Here is a 23338-nt window from a genome sequence, read left to right as displayed (position 1 = left end):
AAATAAACTAAGGTCATTCTGAATTTTGTTGGTTAAACAGGATATTGGGTTGCAAGTGGAAGGAACATGGTGTAATTATGATCCCATTGTTGTGACAGTGACTCCCCCTTATCCTCCCTCGAAAATACTATATATGTATCTATACATATAAAGCTGTTAATGGCTTGGAGCATAGTAACCTTTATGTAGCCATTAGCATTTATTGTTGTTAACATTGTCATTATTTATGAGCATGGAAGATATATTTGTTTTTTAAAAAAGGTTTCTAATGGGTACAAAAAGTAGAATAAGACCTTCCATTTGATAGCACAACAGGGTGACTATAGTCAATAATAACTGTACATCTTAAAATAGCTTAAAGAATATAATTGGATTGTTTGCAACTCAATGGGTAAAGGCTTGAGGGGATGGACACTCCATTCTTCATGATGTGCTTATTTCATGTTGCATACCTGTATCAAAACATATCATGTACCCCATACAAATATACACCTACCTACTGTGTACCCACAAAAAGTTTTTTAAAGAGTGTCTATATGGGATGAGGTAAAAAAGGAGCTGGTATGAGGAGGCCCTTGGAAGGGCAATTAGACCAAAAAAGGAAAAAAAATAGAAGGCATTAAAGAGTGTGCGTGTATGTGTGTGTGTGTATATATGTGTGGTTTCATAAGTGTAAAAATTTGCATATATACATTTATATGTACATGTATATATCCTCATACACATGTGAATATTTTTAAAGGGGGAGAAAAGAAAATATGCATGTTATTAATAGAATCAGGCAGGTTTATTTTCAAATTTTAGTTCTTTTTTTTTTTTTAATTTACCTGAGTTCTGATAAACATGGATCCAATTTTAGTTCTTTTCGTTTCTCTTTTTTTTTTTTTTTTGAGACAGAGTATCGCTCTGTAGCCCAGGCCGGAGTTCAGTGGTATGATCTCAGCTCACTGCAACCTCTCCCTCCTGGGTTCAAGCGATTCTCCTGCCTCAGCCTCCCAAGTAGCTGGGACTATAGGCACCCGCCACCACACCCAGCTAATTTTTTGTATTTTTAGTAGAGATGGGGTTTCACCATGTTAGCCAGGATGGTCTCAATCTCCTGACCCTGTGATCCGCCCACCTCGGCCTCCCAAAGTGCAGGGATTACAGGCATGTCAATTTTAGTTCTAACTCATTAACTGTAGTGCTGGACACGTTAGCTTTTCCATATGAGCTTATTTCATCATTTCTGAAATCTGTATCATCATCCCTGCCACAGAAGTTATTAGGATAAAATGAGGTGATGTGCATGTCACGTACTTATCACAGCTCCTGGCCCTAAGTCATCCTCATAAATTCACTTCTTTCATGCGCTTCTTCTCCTTCAACTCTTTACCCTCCTTAATTTTTGAAAACTATTTGAAATAATTCATTTAAACTAACAGTCAGTCTTAATTTAGAGCTATTTTTCACATAAAAGTATTGTATTATAATTAATCAAGGCCTTTCAGAGATACCAGTACTTGCAGATGTAACACCATTTCACTAAACTTCATTATCCCAGAATTATCTGTGAACCAATTTTAAAAATCTTAAAAATATTTCAGCTTCAAGTAGGTGTGCTGGTTTACAGCCATTTTAAAAGTCACTTATGTTGACTTAAGTTTTTTTGTTTAAAGTCTGTTTTTTCATAACTTATTAGTGATTTAAAAATTGGAGTTTGATACTTTTATGTACTTGCTCCTCACTGCCACATCTGCAATACCTTTGTACAGCCAAGACAAGCCTAAGATCCACAGCTCCAGATCCTACCTCTCTCTCCAGTCAAAGCCTACAGCCAAGTCACACCTCGTTCATCAACAGCAAATCTATGCTCATGTAGCAGTAAGTCCTATCTGGTAATATGCTCCTTAATAGAGATTTGGATTGGAAGGCAATGCTTAACCCAAAGAAGGTTTGGAAACAGTGAAGTTTAAATATACAACAGGTTATAGAGAATCTCCTAGGTAGACAAGGTACCTCATTCTCCCTCTCAGATTACATGATACAGCAAGCAACCACTAATTTTTTCACCTCAAGAAGCTGCATCATCCATATGCATGCATCTGCTGTCTAGGAAAGTGTAAGATTTTGTCTATGCTAAATTTTTTTTTAGACTGAAAAGGATTTAAATTTGATTTCAGTCTCTGCTCCTGAGTGTTTGGCTTTCAAAGGAAAAGGATATTTTGGATAAACCGCAGTCAATCTGCTGTCTTCATGCCATGCTGTCCCTCCTGAGCAAGATGAAAGGTAAACAACATTTGTTGCTCTCGTCAACAAAGCTTCGTGTTTGAAATGTAACAAAAAGACAGGAGAGTGGATAGGATCCCTTAACAAAAGGAGTCTATAGTGTCCAAAACATTTCACCATAGAGATTCTTTTATGTATTAATAGAATACTCTTAATGCATTTGACTTATGCTTTAATTTATGAAATTTTATATTTTGTATCATCATAAAAAAATAACATGATTTGAACAATACATCTTAACTCAGGCAAATGGAATGGTCTTCGGGGAAGGTAATGTTTTCCTTGTTATTTTTTGTATAATTATCAGAATATTAATCTATTAAAATATTCAACAGTTTTCAGTAATGATGAAATATTCCAAATAAGGATTTATATTGATTCAGAAGAAAGATGACTAAAAGAGCATAAATAAATGGAATAGAAATGTTCTGAATAAAATAGATTGTTAGACTTCCACTTCATTGAGAAATATAAAAACACATCAGTAGGGAACTTAGTTTTAACATTATGTTTAACATAAATGGTTAGTCCAAAAAATTGACAGGGTAAGAGTTTATTTTTCAGTTTTCTCCTATCCCTATAGTGGCCATCGATGAGACCTGGGATTCTCAGTCTGTGTCCCCATGGTGGCAGCAGATGCGCACAGCCTGTATTCAGTCTGAGAACAATGGAGCCGCTCTGTTGTCTGCACATGTTGGGCATTCTGTTGCTGCACAGATATCAAACAACATGACAGAGAAAAAAGTAAGTGGGTAAAGGTATGGCTTTGATCTGTACACATCCAGTAGGCTAAGGGGATGCTTTCCTTTTCTGGGGTTTTTTGGGTGGTTTTTTGGAGCGGGGAGAGGGATGAGAGGTGCTCCCCTTAATTTGTTTATTCAGAATGATGCCATGGATACTTGAATTTAGCAGTTGCCGCATGGTAGTATCCTACTGTGTTTTTTCTCATCTCTTGAGGACTCACATTTCCTTTACAGCTCATGGTGGATCAAATAATTTTTTCCAGGGGGGTGTTAACGTTAATTTGGATGAGACACTTAAATAGGTCTGTGGAGATTCACTTAACATTGTCAGTCACTGTTGTTTATAGGCTAAATTTAATATTGCCTGCTTGAAATGTTCATTATGATGGAGAGAGCTGAAATTTCAGATTGTTTTTTAGGTTGAACAGTGCTTTCTGAAGAGATGTAAGTATTTTGATGGTACTGATAGACAAAACTTGGCCCTTGCCAAAGATGGCCCAGAAAACTTTGAAGTGTATACTGGTTGAGTCAGGGCCATTAGTGCAGGACTCCTTATAAACATCTGAACTCACCATCCTTGCCCATGAGTCTCCAGTCTACTCCTGACCCTCATGTTTCATCCAGCCAAGTAGTAATATTTGTGAAATAGCATTTATGTGTTGCTTTGTGATGTATCCTCAGTATCCATCAGCTTTCAAGTTAAAAGCTTATTCAAGTTAATATTGATTCAGAATCTTTGGCAGAGAATCACCAGTGCATTTTTTGTTAGTTTTCCCAAACAGTTTTGGGTGCTGATTCAGAGGCCCTCACTGATTCCTGGGAGGCACTTTCTCTTGACACTGAGTACTGGAAACTCCTTCTGAAACAGCTGGAGGATTGTCTCATACTTCAGACTCTGCTTCACAGCAAAGGGAACACTCAGACTTCCAATGTGTCATCACTTCAGGCTGAGCCACTTCCAAGGCTTTCTGTTAAAAAGTTATTAGAAGGAGGAAAAGGTAAGCTAAAGTTCATTTGAGCATTTGCATCCATTTTTTTATGTTACGAGGGTTTCTTTTAATAGAAATGATGGAAAGAATAGAGAAAGAAAAATACACTCAGATTTAAAAAAATAACAATAACCTTCTATATTCTTCCTCTAAATTAATTTTCTCTAAAGTCTTATTTGGTCAGTTCCATGCCCAGGGACTGCTAGGTGCTTCCCTCTGCCTAAGAAAATTGGCAGTGATTCTCAACCTCCTTTTTTCACCTACATGTCTGTATGAGGCCAGATTTTCCTCTTATACTTCGACCAAAACACAGAGCACAATAGATTGAATGTCAAAGCTGATTGGAGAATCCAGATATAAACCAGGCATTACAGAGATTTGCAGATATGTAAAGTAGTGCCATGTTTCTCACCAAATATCCTTTTTTTTTTCTTGCATTGGGAAATGTAATTAGTTTTTTTATTATTATACTTTAAGTTCTGGGATACATGTGCAGAATGTGCAGATTTGTTACATAGGTATACACGTGCCATGGTGGTTTGCTGCACCCATCAACCCGTCATCTACATTAGGTATTTCTCCTAATGCTACCCCTTCTGTAGCCCCGCAATCCCCCACAGGCCCTGGTATGTGATGTTCCCCTCCCTGTGTCTGTGTGTTCTCATTGTTGAACTCCCACTTATGAGTGAGAACATGCGGTGTTTGGTTTTCTGTTCCTGTGTTAGTTCGCTGAGAATGATGGTTTCTAGCTTCATCCATGTCTCTGCAAAGGACATGAACTCATCCTTTTTTATGGCTGCATAGTATTCCATTGTGTATATGTGCCACATTTTATTTATCCAGTCTATCATTAATGGGCATTTGGGTTGGTTCCAAGTCTTTGCTATTATGAATAGTGCTGCAGTAAACATATGTGTGCATGTGTCTTTATAGAAGAATGATTTATAATCCTTTGGGTATATACCCAGTAATGGGATTGCTGGGTCAAATGTAATTATTTTCATAAAATATTAGCATGCAATCAGTTTATTATTTTCATTTCAAAATGGGCTAATAAAATATTTTTTAATTAATCAGTTTTAATTTTTAGTACCATAAAGATTGACAGCTATAACTCATAAACCAAAGTTCTGTGGGGTTGCCAGTAATTTTAAGGGGATCATGAGACTAGTAAGTTCAAGAATTGCATAAACTCTTAAGCTTGCTCTCCAATAACTTTTGACTTTGAATCCAACTGATTTTTCTATTTCTTTCTCATTTGCTTCCTAGATTTTAGTTAAAATGAAGCATCCATGTGCTTCCCGTCTTAGATCTGGACCTATCCTCTTCCCTTTCCCTGCCTCTCTCACTCATGGATATCAAAATCTTACTCATCTTTCAAGGTCCAGCTCAAATGCTTCTCCTCCAGGAAACCTTTCACGATTCACTAACTGCAAATTTTCTCTTCTTCCTCCTAATATCCACAGAATGTTATTCCTCTGTTGTGAAGCATCACTTGTTACTGTCCTGGAGTCATTTGGGTTCCTGTGCTTATATCTTGCAGGAACATAAACAGCTTACATTTTTAGTTGTCTTTGGGGGCTCACACTTTTTATCAGCAGCTCTTTTAGGCATTCGATACTGGAGGGACTGTATGTGAGGTTTATAAATACCCACATATTTATAGATTTTTACTTCTTTTATAGTTTACTTCTTTTCTCATTCTTTATAAAACTCGTGACCTTTTTTTTATTGTAAACTCACCACACTTCATGTTGCCACCGAGTGAAGGGGTAAGGATGCCATTTGAATATTAACCTAAGCAATGGAATCAGGGGCTTAATTCTGGAATGAGAATTTTCCAATGATTTAGAAGCTAAACATAAGAAATTAGATCACCCAGCACACTGCTCGCATTTATTTTCACTGATAATTGTGAATTTACTGTGAAGCATTCTTTTTGTGGAAAGGTTTTTATTTGAATCAAAAGATGAGGAAAGACTGAGAAAGTTTTGGTAAACAATGGAGTATAATTTGTTTTTGATAATAAACAGGACTCATTAAATATCTGGAACGTTTTTCAGCATGTGTTTACAATTTTTGGTACTATATTGATGACTGAGACATGATATAGTATAATGCTGTTGATTAGCTATGGCTAAATTAGGCCCATAAATATTTCATATAGGCAAATTAGTTGATTATTAAAAGTAATAGGGCTGGGCATGGTGGCACATGCCTGTAATCCCAGCACTTTGGGACGCTGAGGCAGGTGGATCACCTGATGTCAAGAGTTTGCGACCAGCCTGACTAACATGGTGAAACCATGTCTCTACTAAATACAAAAATTTAGCCAGGCATGGTGGCACATGCATGTAATCCAAGCTGCTTGAGAGCCTGAGACAGGATAATCCCTTGTACCTGGGAGGCAGAGGGTGCAGTGAGCCAGATTGCGCCATTGCACCCCAGCCTGGACAACAAGAGCGAAACTCTGTCTCAAAAAAAAAAAGTAATATTTACTGGGTGCAGTGGCTCACGCCTGTAATCCTAGCACTTTGGGGGGCCGAGGCAGGTGGATCACCTGAGGTCAGGAGTTTGAGACCAGCCTCGCCAACATGGCGAAACCCCATCTCTACTAAAAATACAAAAAAATTACCTGGGTGTGTTGGGCGCCTGTAATCTCAGTTGCTCGGGAGGCTGAGGCAGGAGAATCACTTGAACCTGGGCGGCGGAGGTTGCAGTGAGCCGAGATCGCACCACTACACTCTAGCCTAGGCAACAAAGCATGACTCCGTCTAAAAAAAAAAAAAAAAAAAAAGTAATATTATATTGGCCTTAGGAGCCTAGACAAGTGTCATACTAACCAATCTATTTTCACTTATAATTTAAGTAAAAGTGTTTTAAGTATAAATTTTTTTTTTTGTCTCTGGTAAAGTGTCTTTTAAATTTTTGAACTTAGAAAGCATACGGACAGACATACGCATGTGCCTTTATATTTATCTAATATTTTCTGAGAGTATAAGGATGCCCTGACATCGTAAATATCCCACTTGTTGCCCTCACAAGTTGCGTTGTAAGTAGGAACACTGCTATAAATCTCATGGCTTTTTCGGGTCACCTTCAGGCTGAGAAATGAATGTGGCACTTAGATCTCTTCGTAAGGAAATTGGCTCCCATTGGCAAACACTGCCCTGTGTGTTGTAAATTTTTATTTTCTTTCTTGTCTCCAAACTATAGGTGGCATTGCAGACAGTGTAGCCAAGTGGATATTTAAACAAGACCTCAGCCCTGAAGTATTAAAACTGGCTAATGAAGAAAGAGATGCAGAAAACCCAGATGAACCCAAAGAAGGTGTTAACAGAAGTTTCCTTGAGGTATCAGAGATGGAGATGGACTTAGGAGCCATACCAGGTGATACACAAATAATGAGAAATATGAAATCCAAATTGGAAAGATGTGGCCAAGTGTTCATTAAGGAAAAAAATAACATCACTGCTTTCTTCTGACTTTCAGACTTACTGCATTTAGCCTATGAGCAGTTTCCTTGTAGCCTTGAGCTCGATGTGTTGCATGCACATTGCTGCTGGGAGTACGTTGTTCAGTGGAATAAAGATCCAGAGGTAAGATTCTCGTTACCTCTTTCATGTTATTTCTGCTTCTGTGTTCATGCTATTCATATGTGGGGACTGTCTAATTAAATAGCTTATTATAAACACTGGCTTTTTCCCCCACTGTAATGCCTCTGTACTAACTAGGGTAGACCTTTTTCACATATTTCCTCTTATAATCCTCCCAGTAAACCTGTGAAGTATAGATACTGTCATTATCCCCACTCTAAAGAAGAAAATACTAGGGCTCAGAGAAGTTAATTTTCTTCCCTGCAGACACACAGCTAAGTAAGTGTCAGGATTTAAGCATAGGGTTCTCTTTATCTAAAACCAGTGTGCTTTGCCCTACTCCCTAGTTAGGTTGTGACAAGTATATTGTTTATTTCCTTCTGAATTTCTGCATGAAATGGCCCCAACCGAACACAATATTCTTAATATTATAGTCATCATGATAAAGTCAAGAGTGAAGGTCCTGAGATCAACCTAGTGTCTGATTGTTCAAATATGTATTTGTCTGTTACTTCTGTTTGCCTCAGAAGAACAAAGAGGCAGATTGTGCCCAGGGTTGACTGTAGTCCAAGGTTAGCCTTGCTGCCCTCTCAGCTCTCTGCTCAGGCATCATTTTCTATTGCTTTTGGTAGCCACTGTTTTTACCAGGGCATTCGCAGTCTAGAAGCAGCATATGGGGAAGGCCCCAAGCCTGGAGGCAGAAGGCAGTGATTTAGATCCCAGCTGAATTGCTGACAAGCTTCTGGCTCAAGAGAGCCACTGAATCTCTGGCCTGTTATTTTCTACCTCCTTCCCCCTCCTTTTTTTTTTTTTTTTTTTTTATTATACTTTAGGTTTTAGGGTACATGTGCACAATGTGCAGGTTTGTTACATATGTATCCATGTGCCATGTTGATTTCCTGCACCCATTAGCTCCCCCTCCTTTTTAAAATGAAGGTGCCATGATCAAATAAGATATAAAAACGTATTGTAAATATTCCTCTTTGCCAATCAGTCCTTCACTTAGACCTCCTTAGTCAGTTCCCTGGTAAATTATTCCTCTCGAATCAAAATTCTTGCCTTTATCGTCCTTATATGAGGTTGCACTATTGTAGAGAACTCTCACAGATGAACTAATTCATGCTAATATATTAATGGAAACGATACTCTTCCTTCCTCCAAAAAACTGTAATCACTTATATATTAAAGGAAGACATTATGAAAGTAAGTGATTTAAATAAAGGAATAGTCTTTGATCAGTTAAACCTTGACCAAAAAATGATTTTAGGACAGAGGATCCTCTTAATGCCCTTCAAATCACCCTCTTCAGTTGACTACAGCCTGAATGGCGATCATATTTAGGCTCTCTACTTAAATGTGTTACTTTTCCATTTTATTAAAAAGGAATGTTATGTCTAGAATGAGAAAATAATTTCTAAAATCTGAATTAATTTCAAATTCAAGTCTAAAAAAGTGGCATTTAAGAAGAAAATTCTGCTTCATAGTATTTGTTTATAAACCAAAGGCAGCTTGCAGAGGGGACATAGACAAAGCTGACGTCAAGCCCCATGGTTGCTGCATAGAGCTTGTAATCATCATAGCACACGGTTTCTGAACTCGTTGTTTCAATGTTCTCCAAAAATGAGGGCTGTAATAGTAGTTATCTCAAAAGGTTATTGCATATTTTGAGAAAATGAATGCATAGTGCCTAACATTTTGACTAGTGTTATCAGTATCATTAGTATTGCTTACATTTAAAAGAAGTTGTTGTTTTACTTGTTTGTTTTTCCTGTTAAATATTCATCTTGCCCCATCCAACCAGTCTCAGCTCCACCATTTGACACACACAATTTTATAAGGCTCAAAACAATGAAATTACCTTCAGAGAAATTTCAACACAGTGTGTATTGGCAATGATGATATGTTTGATGATGATGTACAGGCTACAAAATTATTTAGCAGAGATCTGAATTATTTCATCCGTGTTACATACTGTATTTGAGTTTTAATACGTAAACTTCTTTGATTAGAAAGAGTTGAATTTCAAACATCCCATCTAATAATATTTCTATATTTCCTTCCTGCTTTAATGTTTTTCTCTTTGGCACTTACTATTAACATACTAAATATAATATATTAACTTATCATGTTTATTATATAGATCCCTCACTAGAATTTAAACTCAGTGAAGGCAAGACTTGGGGTCTGTTTTGTTCATTATGGAATCCATCGTGCTTCAAATAGGGCTTGGTGCATACTAGATAGTCAATAAATATTTGTTGAATGATGAATGAATGAATTGTATCTACAAAAGTAAGCTTATTGTTTTTAAATCTGTATGAAATTCAAGTATTTATTGGAGAGACTATTGCTATGATGTTCAAACCCAGCAAATTTGAATCCATATGTTAGCCCATATGACAGAGGAGCTTCTAGGAATTAATTATTGTATAGGTAATGTAAGTTGAAGAGGGACAGTTTATCAAAAGTTATTTCTTACCCAATAATTTCATGTTATTGCAACATTCTCAGGTGGTTTTATGGAGAAATCTATGTAAGAAGTCTCCACTGATACTGGTAAAACCTATTAAATGATACCTGTTTTTCTTTCTTTTTTTTTTTCCTCCCTGTATGTAAGGAAGCACGTTTTTTTGTTAGGTCAATAGAACACTTGAAGCACATATTTAATGCACATGTTCAAAATGGTAAGTAAACAGATGTTAGAAACATCACTGGTTGATCTAAAAGAGGCTTCTTGATTTAACAGGATGTGAATTTGAAGATTTACAACCTATTAAATTTTTATTTGATTACCCTGCAATCTAACATATTACTGTGTATTGGCTGAGGTGCAAGGGTCTCTTGAGCCCAGTAGTTCAAGGCTGCAGTGAGCTATGATCACACCACTGCATCCAGCCTGGGTGACAAAGTGAGACCCTGTCTCTAAAAAAAAAAAAAAACAGTACTGGCCATTTTAACTACTTGGAAAAGTGCTATTTATAAAGGGGCAAAACAACTGATAGTAATCACCACTTCTGTTCCCCAAGCTGACTACTATCCCTGAGTGTAATTAAGGCAGCTGTTCTGCATCTAGCTTTCCAAGGAAAGAGGGAATCAATGCTAGATGCAGAACAGCTGCCTTCATTACGCCCTTCATAGAGTGAAGGAAAGAGGGATGGATTTCTCAGGACTGTAATTCTTAATAAAAAATCTTGGTAGCCAAAAGCCTAATAAGATTAGACTGTAGCAACTATCTTGTGCTTCTTATAATGGATGTGAATATTCTCCATTAGCTTCCAGACCTTGGCAACTACTGATGTCTCCTTGAAAAAATATTGAACTTGTAAACAGATTCCATTTAATAGATAGATGGGTTTCATTATAGGAATTGAGGATACCAGCACTAAGCTAGTTAGTAACCTTAGTAAATGATGAGACTTGGTGTTAGGCTGGGTAAGAGGAGATATCACCTTATGTCTCCGTGATAAATTCTAGAGAAGCTATATATTTTTCACCTCTATCACATGATTGCAGGTGACATGAAATCCAGTTTCAGCAATTGTAAAATGTCCCGTTTTACTTGAAGAGAACCTGATAATTACTTACTCATCTCTTAGATCTTACCTTCATCCAAAAAAAATATATATATATATATATATATTTACCTTGACTGACTTAGAAAATATCATGTTTAGATTATTCTATCTTTAGTGATAAAATTAAGTTACTGCTGGGTGCGGTGGCTCATGCCTGTAATCTCAGCACTTTGGGAGGCCGAGGCAGGCAGATCACGAGGTCAGGAGATCGAGACCATCCTGGCTAACATGGTGAAACCCTGTCTGTACTAAAAATATAAAAAATTAGCCAGGCGTGGTGGCGGGTGCCTGTAGTCCCAGCCACTTGGGAGGCTGAGGCAGGAGAATGGCCTGAACCCAGGAGGCGGAGCTTGCAGTGAGCAGAGATTGCACCACTGCACTCCAGCCTGGGAGAGAGAGCGAGATTCCGTCTCAAAAAAAAAAAAAAAAAATTAAGCTACTAACTGACTTCAGACTAGTATTTCTTCAAGTCAGGCCTTTACCTATTTGTACCTTTACCCATCGAGTAGGGTTCCTGGCTTCTCAAAGCCTGTGAGGGGCCTTGCTCATAGACAGACTCAGCTACAAGGGTAGTGATAACAGCATGTGAAATGCCATGTTTACATTGCCTAATTGACAACTGTTTCAGAAATTTAATTTTAATGCCACAGCTCAGTGAGCAGTGCCAGGGTCTTGCTTTGTTACCCCAGTTGGAGTATAGTGGCACACATAGCTCACAATAATCTTGAACTCCTGAGCTCAAGCTGTCCTATCACCTCAGCCTCCGAGTGGGACTATAGCCATGTGCCACCATGCCTAATTTTTTAAACATTTTTTCATAGGGATGGGTTCTGGCCATGTTGTCCAGACTGGTTTGTTTTTTATATATTTTGTTTTTAATACTTTTTTATATAACTACATACTTTAGTTAGTAGTTATATGTGAAAAAAATCAATTGGCAGACATTGGGATTGTTTCTAGTGTTTGGCTGTTGAGAATAAAGCTGTTCCCAACAATCTCATACATATCTTCTGTATTCATTTCTCTAGTGTATATACCCAGCAGAATTGTCGGGTGATAGAGCAGACACATGTTTAGCTTCAGTAGCTACCACCCAGCAGTTTTCTCTGTGGTTTTACCAAATTATTATACCACCAGTAATGCATGAGTGTTCCATTTGTTCCATATCCTCACTAATACTTGGTATTATAATTTAAAAATTGTTCTTAGCCTTTGTGGTGGTTATGTAATGCTGTCTCACTGTGACATTATATTGCTCTCATAACTAATGATGTGACTCTTCTTCATGCTTAGTGGCAATTTAGACATACTCTTCTACAGCCCAGTTCTGATTTTTATTAAATCAGATTTAAAATGAAATGAAAGATTTCATGAACTTTATAATATTACATAAGATATAAAAAATGAAATCAAAATAGTCCATATGGTTTAATAAGCTTAAGAAAGACAGTAATTTGTTATGCGTAATAAAAGTGAGAATACATAAGCATTCTATTTACTACTTTTACTTGCTATCTAGGCATTGCACTGATGATGTGGAATACGTTCTTAGTTAAAAGATTTTCTGCTGCTACATACTTAATGGATAAGGTAAGGTAGTTTCATGTGTTGACTTCTTATTTGGTTCTCTTAATTGACTAATATTAGAAAGATCGTTCACATTAGGCTTTGTTAGACTATTTTTTAATTTGATAATTAGATTTTACTCATACTCAGTTAAATGTAGCGCCCAGTGCTGGCATTTTAATGACATGAAGAAAAGCTCTAAATCCTCATAAAGAGACTGATATATTATAAAAGCCTCTTAACTAAACAGGTTAGGACTGGTAGTTGATTCCAGCAAGGATTTGCATTCTATTTTAAATTAAAATGTACAAATTATACTTACCAATCTTTGATACAAGGCCAAGATATTTTCTCTGAATGGAGTTGACTGCATTCTCCTTTGGTTTTCTTGCATAAACCTCACCCACAATGTTTTGCCTATCATGGCTAGATCTTATTTTTTTTAAAGTTGTTATGTAATCTGAGTCTAAAACCTTTAGATTTCTATAATTTTTGTAGTTGCTCCCTCTGTATCTGATCCAAAAGACCTAGGAGTTATTCTCCTCCATAAATCTTTGCCAAGCATTCAACATAGCATTCATGTAAGTAACTCCCCCTTTTTTCTCATTTATATTTCATCAGTTATTGAATTAAATTACATAATTACAGTGACATCTACAACCAGCATGAGTAGCTTTGGAAACAAGCATAACATGTAAGCATAGAACTCAACTGGTGGGAGCAGAAGCTGCTAGCATGCAGCCTAGTCTCCAGCTGAGTGGCCAGGGGCACTAGTTAGTATGTTTTAGAGGCCACTCAACAATGTAGATTAGGGTAGCGTCAGACGAGTGGATGCTAAGAGAATTACCACTGTAAAGATAACATATTCTTTTAAATGTATAGTCACAGTCATTCCTGCATCATGAATAGCACCACAGCCAAGACCCAACTTTAGGCCACTGCTCCCCTTGAAATTGCTCTCTTTGATGTTATTGATAACATTTTTCTAGTTAAATCTAACCCTTCTTTCCTCTGTGCTCATCTTCCTTGACTGCTTAGCTTCTTTCTTGGAACTTGCGTCTTTTGGCCTTTATGATGTTCTCCTATTCAACTTCACCTCTTATCCCCTCGTCTTTCGATAGAATAACAATAAAATGTAATTTATGTGTGTGTTGCAGTTTGTAGTTTCACAGCATTCTCACATCCACAATCATATTTGATTGGGGCGAAAATAGTCCTAAACCAGGAAGTAGGAAATTTGTGATTGGATAAGTCTTTATTATAATGTGTTATCTCTCATGTGCCAAGACTACGCTAGGTTCTGTGGTTGAACCAATGGAAGTTACGGTCCTGGCCCTCAAAGAGCTCACAGTTTGAACACCAGGTAAACAGATAATAGGGAGTGTTTGGAGCTCAGAAGAGGAGGAAATAAATAACAAAACAAGGGGAAGGCTTCTGACTTAAATTTTGGTGGATGCCTCTATCTGAACCAGTAGAAAAGTAGGTGAGAAGAAAGTGTATCCCAGCGGTCCTGGAGATATGAGGCAACTTGTTGGATTCAGAGAACTGTCCTAAGTAGCTTAGTATGGCTGGAACATAGGCTATATTAGAAGAAAAGAAAAGCTAAGATGAAGAATTTCCTGTGCAGAGTGTGGATTTGGATTTTTCTAGTAGTATTTGTAAGCTTAGCACAGGGTCTGGCACATGTGGTAAGGGCTCAGTAAATTGTAGCTATTATTTTATATTGAAGACACTGGGGCAGTTTTAAGCAGAGGAATTATATATTCAAATTTGTGTTTAAAAAGATGATTCTGGCAACGGACAAAATATCTTGGGACTGGGGTCAGCTGATCTTGGTTGTTCCGAGGCTGTTGCGGTAATCCCAGCACGTGGTAGTGAGGTGACATTTTTCTCCACTGTCTCCTGTGAGTTTCCTCTCTTATCAAGTAGTATTTCTGAGGGCAGAACTTTTACCTCCTACTTATTACACTGTAGACAGATACAGTAGAATCTTAATAAGTACTTATTGCATAAGGAAATTTTTCTGAGCTAGGAATATAACTCCCATCTGCTTTAGAGTGTTTTTCCTTTCTTTGTATTTCATACAATTGTGTCTTTATCAACAAGCTGAATTCTTAGTTGTTCTTGATTAGTGGCCTTGAATTAGGCTCTGGGTTTTTTTTTTTTAAGTTTTTCTTTGGTGGGAGTGGGATGGAGTCTCACTCTGTTGCGCAGGCTGGAGTGCAGTGGCACGATCTTGGCTCACTGCAACCTCTACCTCCTGGGTTCAAGTGATACCCCTGCCTCAGCCTCCCGAGTAGCTAGGACTACAGGTGCACACCACCACGCCCAGCTAATTTTGTATTTTTAGTAGAGATGAGGCTTCACCGTGTTGGCCAGGCTGGTCTCGAACTCCTGACCTCAAGTGATCGGCCCACCTTGGCCTCCCAAGTGCTAGGATTACAGGCATGAGCTACCACACCAGGCCCAGGCTCTGGGTTTTTAGCCAACAGTTATTTGACTGCAAAGTGAGGGCCAGATTTTTAGAGTTTTTACTTAATAGTTGAGAAATATGTAATTTATATTTGAAAAGGGTTATTCTTGAGCCCAGTGTGAGATTAAGTTTCACCACAAATTTAATTGCATCTACTATTGGTAGAGCCAACAGCTAATTAATGAGGCTGCCACATTTATTTATAGCTGCATTTATAGTTTTTAAATTTGGTTACTTTTTATTATTTGTGCCATAGTAATGTCTTTTTATTTAAATTATTAAATGTTACAACATTTTGTCTTTTTATTTTAGGTTGGAAAATCACCAAAGGATAGGTTATGTCGAAGGGTAAGTGAATCTCCCATAGCTAGAATTATAGTTGTTAATTCCATACTTTATGTAGTACTTTATTAACTGTAGGGGTGAACTTTGCCTTTTACCATTGTGATGACGTATCAGGAGGAGATAAGAAAAATGAAAAGAGAATACTGCATTAAGGATACTGGTCATGAACTATGGCCAATTTTAATTTACTTTTCCAGATTGCTAGATAGCATATTAAACTAGGTTTTTATAAGATGTGTTCAGCTTTGGACTGTGAACAGGATAACATGCTACCATTGCTGCATATTTTTGCTCTAATTCCGATTAGACATTTATAATAGAAGCATCCAACATCAAATTGAAGCAGGTTCAAATGAAGTAGTTAATTTGATCTACCTATATATATAATATATATAATAACATAGGTATACAAATACAACATTAGTCTTAACTAATATTCTAATTTATGGATATGGGACTTGCATTTGACCCGAGAAATTAATAGTACTAGCTTCCATTGTTGAAGACTTTTTCTGGTGTGTTCTTGAGAATGGTTGTATGACTAGAGTTGTGTGTGTGTGTGTGTGTGTGCGTGCGTGCATGTACCCATAAACACTGAATTATTTGCTTTGGGGATGTGAGGAAATTATAGATTGTTGGTTTTAAAAAGATTATATGGCCGGGCGTGATGGCTCACGCCTGTAATCCTAGCACTTTGGAAAGGCGAGGCCGGTGGATCACCTGAGGTCAGGAGTTTGAGACCAGCCTGACCAACAAGGTGAAACCCCGTCTCTACTAAAAATAGAAAAACTAGCCGGGCATAGTGGTGGGCGCCTGTAATTCCAGCTACTCAGGAGGCTGAGGCAGGATAATCGCTTGAACCCGGGAGGTGGAGGTTACAGTGAGCCGAGATCACACCACTGTACTCCAACCTGGGCAACAAGAGTGAAACTCCATCTCAATAAAAAAAAAAAGAAAGATTATACACAAATGCAGTGGTCCCTTGGACAAGCCCTTTAAAAGAATCATTGAGAATCATCTGTTGCTCACAGCATGAATCTGGTATTTAGTTCTCAAGCTTGAGGATTCTAGTTTTGCTCAGAAAGCAGACCAGGCTGTTTTCTTGGAACTTTTCAGGTGAGATTCTCATGTGTGTATCTTCCATCTACCACGACTGTTTGGCTACCAGATGCCTTAGCAAGCTGAACAGTGAGCTCAGTAGTGCCACCATTTATAGCAACTGATGAGGCTGTGTCTTTACAATACACAATGAACACTACTTCTTAAAAGTCAATATTTGTACTACTTTGTAAAGCTTGACTTTAAAATTGGTTGACAGTAAATAATCTAAAAGAAGAAACTTAAATATGCTAATGCCTTGACTTTCAAATTCTTGCCTGTCTATTCAGTGTGGAAAGTCAGCTGAACAAGTGTATTGCATCCTGGTTCTTGTTTTGCTGATAGTAACTGTAGCAGTTTTCCTGCAGGGCCTAATTACGTTCCTTTTTAAAAACAGGATGTGGGAATGAGTGACACAGCAATGACATCTTTCCTCGGCTCCTGTTTGGATCTTCTTCAGATCTTAATGGAGGTAAAAAAGGTGTATTTTTCATTCTGAACTCCTCCTAAGATATTAAATATTCTGCAAACCGTTGCATTTAATAAATGACTATTTTAATGAGGTTGTTTTTCATTCATTCATTTCTAAATTTTGACTTAAGCCTAACAGGTAGTGATGTTTTGTTATTAAATTCTTATTGAAATTAGACTTTGTGTTTTTTTATTACAATTTGGGACAGTGTACAATATGAATTTGCACTTTGCTGCTAATAAACTCATTAGGATATTTGTAAGCTATTATTTTTCCATTACTGAACATAGTCCTCTATTCTCAAAACCCTTAGGCAGATGTTAGCAGGGATGAAATACAGGTGCCTGTGCTGGATACTGAGGATGCGTGGCTCTCCGTGGAAGGACCAATCTCCATAGTGGAACTGGCCCTTGAGCAGAAGCACATCCACTACCCACTGGTGGAGCACCACTCCATCCTGTGCTCCATCTTGTATGCAGTCATGAGGTTTTCTCTGAAGACCGTGAAGCCACTTTCACTTTTTGACAGTAAGGTAAGTACTTCACAGGACTTCAGAGCTATTTTGGAGTTGCAGGCTTAGCAGACACATGGATTTTCATATTTTATAGAAGCTGTCCAGTACTTTTGTGACTTGTATAATTTGGTGTGAGGTTCCAACTTCCTCATTCCCTGCTTGATTCCGTTCTTTTTATTTACCTTCCGTACTGCTCCCCTTGGAGTTTTGCCCTCTCAGCTGTCTGCTGCTCTTCTCATTCTCCGTATTATTCCTGGACAGACTCATTTTCTCCCTCTTATATATCTCTAGGCCTGACCAATCCCTAGAGTTTGAGGCATGCATTTCTATTGAACTTCTCTCTTTGAGTGTCTTATAGGACTTCAGACACCTCATATCTAAAATATATCTGCAAACCAATACCTCCGTCCTGCCCCTAACCTAAATTTGCTGTTCCTTCTGAATTCCCTGACTTGGTTATTTTATTGATGATGTCATCATTTTTGCCCTGGCAAAAACTAGAAACTTTGACGTTATCTCACCAATTCCTTACTTCAAACCAATTTTCTTCATTGTGAATTCATTCCTGTAAATTCTGCCATGGATCATACCTGTCGATTTCTCTCCGTGACTATACCCCTAATGCAGGCACGATCATCTTTCCCTTGGCTATTACAACAGCCCTTCCTTAATCACCCTGCCTCCAGTTTCTCTCTCTCCAGTCCCATGCTGCAAGAGCTGTCTTCCTAAGAGACAGGTTTAATTGTATTAGTTCTATACCTAAGATTTTTTTGGCTCCTCTGCAGGATCAAGTCCAAACTTGTGAGTAGAATGTGTTTTTACATATTCTATTGTAACCTTCACAGTTTAGCTGCAGTGGATAGTAAAATCCTTTCCTTCCCCATGCAGGTGTCAAATTTTGAGAGACAGGACACAAACTCTTGGAGATAAAAATGTCAACCTTATTACTTAGCTTTCTACTGATAGAAGCTGGGTTAGAGAACACAGCTTAGGCTTGTGGGAAAGTGGGTTTATTATTTCGCCCTTAAATGAGAGACTCTCAGACAGGCACAGTGGCTTCACACCTGTAATCCCAGCACTTTGGGAAGCCAAGGTGGGCAGATCACTTGAGGTCAGGAGTTCAAGACCAGCCTGGCCAACATGGTGAAATCATGTCACTAGTAAAAATACAAAAACCAGCCAGGCATGGTGGTGCGTGCCTGTAATCCCAGCTACTTGGGAGGCTGAGGCAGGATAACCGCTTGAACCTGGGAGGCAGAGGTTGCAGTGAGCCAAGATCACACCGCTGCACTTCAGCCTGGGCCACAGAGTGAGACTCTGTCTCAAAAAAAAAAAGTATAGATTTTGAATGAGTTAGTATATCTTTGAGATTATAAAGGATAAGAGTACTTAAAAGTTAAAAAAGAGAAAGAAATACCAAAATAAAGTGCCCAGCTCAGTATTCCCATCAGAAAAGGCCTTTGTGAAACCAGAACACATCCAGAATTGGACGAGCACAGTAATGTTTAGTTTCAACCCATGTCATGCCAAGATTACCTGGGTGACACTCATCTGCAGACAGCTAGTATGGTTGAGTGCCTAGTAAAACAATCCCGGTGCTACCATTTGCTAACTAGAATTATTTAGATTTTCTTACTCTCAGTTTTCTCATTCAGAAAGTAGCAGTGACTCTAGCGCCAACCTCATGGTTGTTGTGAGGGTTCCTTGTATTCAACATGAAGTACTTAGCAGTGTCTGGAATGTAGTGAATAATAAGTGGTACTATTATAGATGCTATAGCTAGGACCGCCAGGTGGGAACTATCGAGTAACAGATTGTGAGTGTATGCTAAATCTTTAAAAACTTCTATCAGTGATGTCCAAAATGTCATGGGTTGCCCTGTAAGTCCGGTTTTTCTTATCACTAAAGGATGAGTAGCTTTAATCTACTTGGCAGTCACAATAGATGACCTAGAATCACAGATGATTAGGTATGGAAGGCACATTGGAAGATACCTAGGATGACCTGCTTGCAGAAGAAGAAACAGTAACCCAAGATTGTGGGTCATTTACCCAAGGCAACCTGGTTGGAAGTGGTGAGCCTCGGACTAGACCCAGGTCTTTCAACTTAAAGGCCAATGCTCTTTGCTCTGTATTATATTTCCTTCTAAGGAACTTGTAAAATCCTGTTTCCTGATATTCTGTTTTTACTCTTTAGACACACATCTATTCTTTTAAATAAGCTGTTTTTAAACAATTCAGCAAGTGTTTTTAAAAGGATTCAGAGGCTGGGCGCCGTGGCTCATGCCTGTAATCCCAGCACTTTGGGAGGCCGAGGCGGGTGGATCACCTGAGGTCAGGAGTTCGAGACCCGCCTGGCCAACATGGTGAAAACCCCGTCTCTAGGAAAAATACAAAAAAATTAGCCTGGGTGTGGTAGTACACGCCTGTAGTCCCAGCTACTTGGGAGGCTGAGGTGGGAGAATCACTTGAACCAGGAAGGTGGAGGCTGCAGTGAGCTGAGATCATGCCACTATACTCCAGCCTAGGCAACAGAGTGAGACTCTGTCTCAAAAAAAAAAAAGGATTCAGGGTACATATATGTATTACTTAGCTATTACTGCAGAGCAAATCATCCCAAAACTTGGCTGAAAATAACAAATATTTATTATCTCACAGTTGTTGTGGTTCAGTAATCTGTGTTCTCCTTATCTAGGTGCCTCTGGCTTAGTCTCTCATGAGGCTGTAGTTAAGGTGCTGCATCTGAAAGCTCAACGGGGATGGGGAAAGGGTGATTCACTTCCGAGCACAATTGTTGACAAGATTCAGTTATGCCACATGTGCCTCTCCATACAGCAGCTCACAACACGGAACCTGGCTTCCTGCAGAACAAGTGAGAGTGAATATGAGTGCCTCGAGGCAGAAGCAGTCTTTTGGAACGTGGTCTTGGAAGTAACGTGCTATCACCTCTACCTGCTTCTGTTGCTAGAAGCAAGTCACCAGCCTCCATGCAAGGAGAGGAGACTATAGGAAACACAAATACCAGGAGGAGGGGATCACTGGGGTTCATCTTAAAGGCTGTCTACTACATGCTAGATAATTGTTATAAAAATTAAAGGAAGAATTCTAAAATCTTACTGTTTAAGGAGAATAAAAATCAACTATGAGTTATTATTAAGTTTTAAACAAATCTTTCTCCCTCTCCCCCCTTAATAATCCACACTTATCAGTTTTCTTGCTCTCTTTCTCTCTAGGGAAAAAATGCATTTTTCAAAGACCTAACTTCAATTCAGTTATTACCTAGTGGGGAAATGGATCCAAATTTTATTTCTGTACGACAACAGGTAAATTACAGCTATTGGATTTTGTTTTTGTTTCTTGGAAAAAAAAAAACAGGGAAAAATCTAGCTGGCTTTTGAAAAGAATGACCACTTTCTATTGCAAGGACAGAAAACCAAACAGCACATGTTCTCACTCATAGGTGGGAACTGAACAATGAGAACACTTGGACACAGGGTGGGGAACATCACACACCGGGGCCTGTTGTGGGGTGGGGGGAAGGGGGAGGGACAGCATTAGGAGATACACCTAATGTAAATGATGACTTAATGGGTGCAGCACACCAACATGGCACATGGATACATATGTAACAAACCTGCACGTTGTGCACATGTACCCTGGAACTTAAAGTATAATAATAAAAAATAATAATATTAAAAAAACAATGACCACTTTCAAAGTATTCTTGAGAGCTAGTTGTTTACCTTTAAATGATGTGTTCTTTTTTTGATAACTAAACAATTTAATGGAAAAGCCACTGTAAGTGACAGAAAAGCTAACAAGACTTTGATTTAGGTATTTTAAAATGAAACGGTAACAATACATTGCTCTATCTCTTTCTCCATTTTCAAGTTCTTATTGAAAGTTGTCAGTGCAGCTGTCCAGGCCCAACATTCAGCCACAAAGGTCAAAGATCCCACAGAAGAGGCCACACCCACTCCTTTTGGGAAAGACCAAGATTGGCCAGCTCTAGCTGTGGATTTAGCCCATCACCTTCAAGTTAGTGAAGATGTTGTTAGAAGGCATTATGTGGGGGAACTATACAACTATGGAGTTGACCACTTAGGAGAAGAGGTAATCATGACCCTTTGAATGTTAATTGGGCTCAAGTTATAAAATTGATAGTTGGAATAAAGAATCAGTAAAGTCTCCAATGAAGCCTTTTGCTCTTCCTTTTGTTAGAACATCTAGATACAAAAATAGAACAATAGAATATTTTTTAAAACATAAAATTATAATCAAATAATTCCTACAGTGTGCCAGGCCTGCCCTACACACAGGGCTATAGCAGTGAACAAAACAGACAAGGTTCCTTCCTCATGGACTTGATAGTCTGCTGGTAGGAGCAGAAAAGCATGCTAAATTTTGTATTGAATGGTAGGTGCTATGAAGAAAATAAAGAGGGCTGGGTGTCGTGGCTCACACCTGTAATCCAGCACTTTGGAAGGCTCAGGCGGCAGATCACTTGAGCCCAGAAGCTCGAGACCCATCTGGGCAATATAGCGAGACCCCGTCTCTAAAAAGGAAAAAAATACTTATTTTTAAATTAAAAAAAAAAAGAAACAGGATCATATGAATAAACAGGAGCCACTACAGTAGAGTGGTCATTTGAACTGAGCCCCCAAGGAGAAGCAGCAGCCAGCTACTCAGAAACTGGGGGAACAGTGCTTGAGACAAGAATTACAAAGGCCCTGAGGTGGGGACTAGAATGACTAGGTCCAGGACTAGAAAGGCCAGTATGGCTGACCAAACATAGTAAGCAAGGAATAAAGAAGTATGGCATGAGGCAGGGAGGCTGGGCTGGGCCATGGCCCTATCCTAGGTCTCGGAGCCCATGGTTATTCTGAGTGTATTCAGAAGCCATTAGAGGGGCTGGGCATGGTGGCTCACGCCGGTAATCCTAGCACTTTGGGAGGCCAAGGTGGGTGGATCACTTGAGGTCAGGAGTTCAAGACCAGCCTGGGCAACATGGTGAAAAAGTACAAAAAATTAGCTGAGTGCGGTGGCACGTGCCTGTAATCCCAGCTACTTGGGAGGCTGAAGCAGGAGAATCGCTTGAACCCAGGAGGTGGAGGCTGCAGTAAGCTGAGGTTGCACCACTGCACTCCAGCTTGAGTGGCAGAGTGAGACTCCATCTCAAAAAAAAAAAAAAAAAAAAGGCATTAGAGGGTTTCAAATAGACATGACATGAAATTCCCTTTATTTGCCAAAAGTTTGAAAACAGCACACTGAGTAGCCATATTGAATTGAAAGATTAGGTGATGAGAGAAAAAAAATTAACCAAGGAGCAGAAATTTGGGTTTAAATGCTAAGTTTGATTTGGATTTATCTTTGGTTGTATACAATCAGAAGATAAATGGCTACAGTTCAAAAATCAACTAGAATCTCTTCACTGGCAACCCCTTTCCTATAGAATAAACAAATCTGCTCGCTCTGACTATATTATTTCTCCATGTTCCTATCTTCAGGCCATTCTACAGGTTCATGACAAAGAGGTCCTTGCCTCTCAGCTGCTGGTGCTGACAGGGCAAAGGCTGGCTCATGCGCTTCTCCACACCCAGACAAAAGAAGGAATGGAGCTGCTTGCCAGACTTCCACCCACACTGTGTACTTGGCTGAAAGCAATGGTCAGTACAATAGAACGAGATCAGGCAAAAGGTC

General features: G+C 38.7%; 2 protein-coding genes across 3 annotated transcripts in view; one reads left to right on the top strand and one right to left on the bottom strand.

Annotated features, from left to right (window-relative positions):
- The window catches only part of RAB3GAP2 (RAB3 GTPase activating non-catalytic protein subunit 2), a 121393-nt gene that overhangs the window by 94814 nt on the left and 3241 nt on the right, over positions 1 to 23338 (top strand). Inside the window, exons 22-34 of the mRNA XM_058430934.1 lie at positions 2163 to 2268; positions 2852 to 3012; positions 3781 to 4009; positions 7217 to 7390; positions 7493 to 7599; positions 10214 to 10280; positions 12691 to 12761; positions 15523 to 15558; positions 17051 to 17125; positions 17439 to 17657; positions 20872 to 20961; positions 21530 to 21751; positions 23146 to 23304. Coding sequence (XP_058286917.1) covers positions 2163 to 2268; positions 2852 to 3012; positions 3781 to 4009; positions 7217 to 7390; positions 7493 to 7599; positions 10214 to 10280; positions 12691 to 12761; positions 15523 to 15558; positions 17051 to 17125; positions 17439 to 17657; positions 20872 to 20961; positions 21530 to 21751; positions 23146 to 23304 — 1716 coding nt within the window. The remainder of the gene's footprint in view (positions 1 to 2162; positions 2269 to 2851; positions 3013 to 3780; positions 4010 to 7216; positions 7391 to 7492; positions 7600 to 10213; positions 10281 to 12690; positions 12762 to 15522; positions 15559 to 17050; positions 17126 to 17438; positions 17658 to 20871; positions 20962 to 21529; positions 21752 to 23145; positions 23305 to 23338) is intronic.
- The window catches only part of IARS2 (isoleucyl-tRNA synthetase 2, mitochondrial), a 77554-nt gene continuing 58096 nt past the window's right edge, over positions 3881 to 23338 (bottom strand). The window contains exons 24-25 of one of the 2 annotated variants that reach the window (XR_009210912.1): positions 6636 to 6774; positions 3881 to 3979 (exon numbers count right to left, since the gene is read on the bottom strand). The gene's annotated coding sequence lies outside the window, so the exon portion shown is untranslated. Of the gene's footprint in view, positions 3980 to 6635; positions 6775 to 20261; positions 20500 to 23338 lie in introns of those variants that run through there. The other variant, XR_009210913.1, reaches the window with a different exon arrangement.

The sequence above is a fragment of the Hylobates moloch genome, unplaced genomic scaffold (genome assembly GCF_009828535.3).
Source record: "Hylobates moloch isolate HMO894 unplaced genomic scaffold, HMol_V3 SCAFFOLD_18, whole genome shotgun sequence".
Classification (NCBI taxonomy): Eukaryota; Metazoa; Chordata; class Mammalia; order Primates; family Hylobatidae; genus Hylobates; species Hylobates moloch.
This window is presented reverse-complemented; position numbering and strand designations above follow the sequence as displayed.